Here is a 3,035-nt window from a genome sequence, read left to right on the forward strand (position 1 = left end):
TTAATGAAATGAATGAATAAACATTATTATTATTATTTGGTGACTTAATTATGAATTGAGCTCGACATGCTCTTGCTCTCAGTAAATAAAGCAAAGCCACTTTCTTAATTTCATCCACCATTGCACAGAGACTGGCAGTTAGTGTCTAACCTTAAAGTGCACAAGCGTCCAACTTGAAGTGTTGGACGCATTTTTGACGCTGAAAACGTTTTCGGTGTGAACGCAGCATCACCTGTGCAGCCAAAGTAAAGAACTTTTTTTTTGTAGTTTTAGTTGTGCAGTAGCTAATTTGTGCATTCCCCCCACTCTGCTTCGTCTTTTTGTCTGTTCAGTCCTCGAAGACGTGGCCCAGTGAACGGAGACGAGTGTTACTTCTGGAGAACCACTGGCTGCCACTTTGGAGACAAATGTCGCTACAAACACATTCCTGATCAGAAAGGCAAGGACAGGAAACCGTGGCAGCCTTGAACTTGTTTATGCTTTCTTTTTTCTTTTTAGTTTTTAAACGCAGAGATGCACCAAACGTGCCCGTAAAGTTGGTATTTATTGACTCAGCAGGTTTTGATAGAAACATGTTCGTATTTACTGTAACTCTCCCTTTTTACATCAGGGTCCAAGTGAAGAATGGTCACATGAGACAAACACCTGAGAGCATGAAGGCTATTTTAGATAAAGACCTGAATTGATACCGTTTAAAAATTCACAGTAAGCACAAGGTGAAACAACAAAMCTTTGCGTACACAGCCTTCATAAAACACAGTGACCTATTCCCTCTTTAAGGGACACTAAACCCAGCATCACATGGAAGTTAGGTGGAAGTGAAACTAGCCCACTATAGAGGAAGTAGAAAGTCATCGCTTTGTCATGCACAGTTGGTATTATAAATGAGCCTCAGGGTGGCTGTTTTTGTGTCAGGATCCTTCCTCCATCCACTACAAAAGCAGCATTTGACCCAAATTTTGCATAAATACATTTTTTTATTTTAATCTTAATTTAATAATCTTGGTGGAGCTGTTGCTCTCGTCTCACACCAGTCTGCCAGTAATACCTGTTCTTGTGCCATTGTCAGAACCAAACCAAAGACCTAAGTGGTATTACTTGACATTTCAGTACTTCCCCTATGCAAATGAATTTTGTAAGCTAAAGAGACCTAGAAATAGGCCTCGAAACTGTTCCACGTAGCCTTAGTATGGTAATGGCCAAATGATGTACAGTTAGATTGAGTTTGGTTGTCTATGTAGGTCAATCACAAATTTCACTTAATTTATTTACCAATTGGCCTTACATTTAAAGTTCAACATTTGTTGTATATCAGACGAGTAATATGAACAGTTTTGTAGGGCTTTGTGTAATAACTGGAGGATGTTATAACATCAAAACTTAACAAAACTTGATAATGTGTAATCCAGTAAAAACAGTACTGCTACTCAGAAAGGCTGTAGTGCTCAGTATTTACAGTAAGTGTGTCTGATAAGTATTCTCTATATAGCAGTTTTGTTGTTTTGTTGATCTGGATTGTATGAACTAAGAATTATGACATATGACTTGCTTCTGTTTGCTTGTTCATCCTATTCATTGTGTGACTTGAGACAAAAACTGACCCACGTACCAAACTCATGGAAGATTTTTAACCAGTTTATTTTTATTGTAAGTTTCTTCTGAAATCCTCATATCTGAAAAGTCAGACACACAGGTTTATCACCTCTGGGACAAATAATCATGTGCACATATGTAAAGAGCAAGATTGTTGAAACAAAGACACTTTGAGCTTTTTAAAAGCAGTGTTTATGATCTTAAGGACCTCTATTACAGTATTTCAGTGAGCTAAAGATTTTGAAGGCTTTATTTCCTAATTTCCGACACTAGACCATGAATTCCAAGCCCTGTGGCATGTGTTTGCATCACCCACTAGACAACTACAGCCCAAGTCCACACTACATTCACAAGTAAACTATGCACTGCGTAGTAAGAGTATTTATTTAGCTATTTATACATTTATTTTATTTTGAAATAGTAGACTTTTCTATCTATATAAAGCTTTCCTTTACTGTTTATGTTTAACATTGTGATTAAACTCTACAAATGTATGCATCTAATTTCTGGTTATGGCTTACGTTAAGAGACAGTTGGCACAAATTCTGTCACATGCTGCACTTCTGCTTTTTTTTAAGTTTCTGTTCTTGTGGCTAAAACTTGTGACAACAGATTTAGAAACCAAACATTAATACCATTTTTGTTTCTTTAACATCCTAGCTCAAATCTTTATTGATTGGTGCTTTGTAAAATTTTAAAGTGACTCTCAGTAAATTATAGTTTGTTTGTTTTTTCTGCACATTTTCTTATATTTTTCTTGTACAGATATGTCACTTTGGTCTATTACTGTTTTATTTCTTGGCTTTTAGTTTCTGTTCATCATTTCCAACTTGTTCAATTGAATGCCCCTTTTTAATTTATACACCTATTTTTAATTCAAACTGTAATTCTGTTAATGAATCTTTCTAAAATTTTGTATTACTGTACTGCAAATAAGAGTTTTATATTTAATAAACCTGTATAACTGAGTTGATGCTTCAGGATATATATATTTTAAAGTTTTCTTGTTCTCCACAAGGTGGCAGAGTCACACTTGATGTCCAACTCACTTTTGACGCAGTCGTTTTTTAAATTTTTAATCATGAGGAAACAATTTTTTTCAAGTAACTTCTGATGCTCACATTCTTGACAGTAAATCACAGCAGGCCATGTTGGTGTGCGGGGTGGGGGGGGTGGGGGGGGCAGCATGGTAACTCTCTCATCACTACCAGGAGACACTTGTGTGGCCAACATGGAGCGTGCATTAGGGACCATGTGACCACCCAGACCAAAGGAAGATGGAAGCGGCCCTGAGAATGCGTGGGAACAGCAGCCTGAATACCACAGATGACATTTTAAATAGAGGAGCTGAGGTCTGCTGCCAGCTGATACATGTGCAGGCTTTGCAAGTGTGAGACTGCAGCATGTTGCAAAATGAAGAGACACGCCACATATTGCAACAT

General features: G+C 37.3%; 1 protein-coding gene across 1 annotated transcript in view; it reads left to right on the forward strand.

Annotated features, from left to right (window-relative positions):
• zgc:123010 (hsp70-Hsp90 organizing protein 1) overlaps positions 1 to 2,562 on the forward strand; it is a 15,351-nt gene extending 12,789 nt beyond the window's left edge. Inside the window, exon 16 of the mRNA XM_014025734.1 lies at positions 333 to 2,562. Within this exon, the coding sequence (XP_013881188.1) occupies positions 333 to 468 (136 nt within the window). The 3' untranslated portion in view covers positions 469 to 2,562. The remainder of the gene's footprint in view (positions 1 to 332) is intronic.
• Positions 2,563 to 3,035: the final 473 nt, after the last annotated feature.

Source organism: Austrofundulus limnaeus, unplaced genomic scaffold, assembly GCF_001266775.1.
Source record: "Austrofundulus limnaeus strain Quisiro unplaced genomic scaffold, Austrofundulus_limnaeus-1.0 Scaffold0, whole genome shotgun sequence".
Classification (NCBI taxonomy): domain Eukaryota; kingdom Metazoa; phylum Chordata; class Actinopteri; order Cyprinodontiformes; family Rivulidae; genus Austrofundulus; species Austrofundulus limnaeus.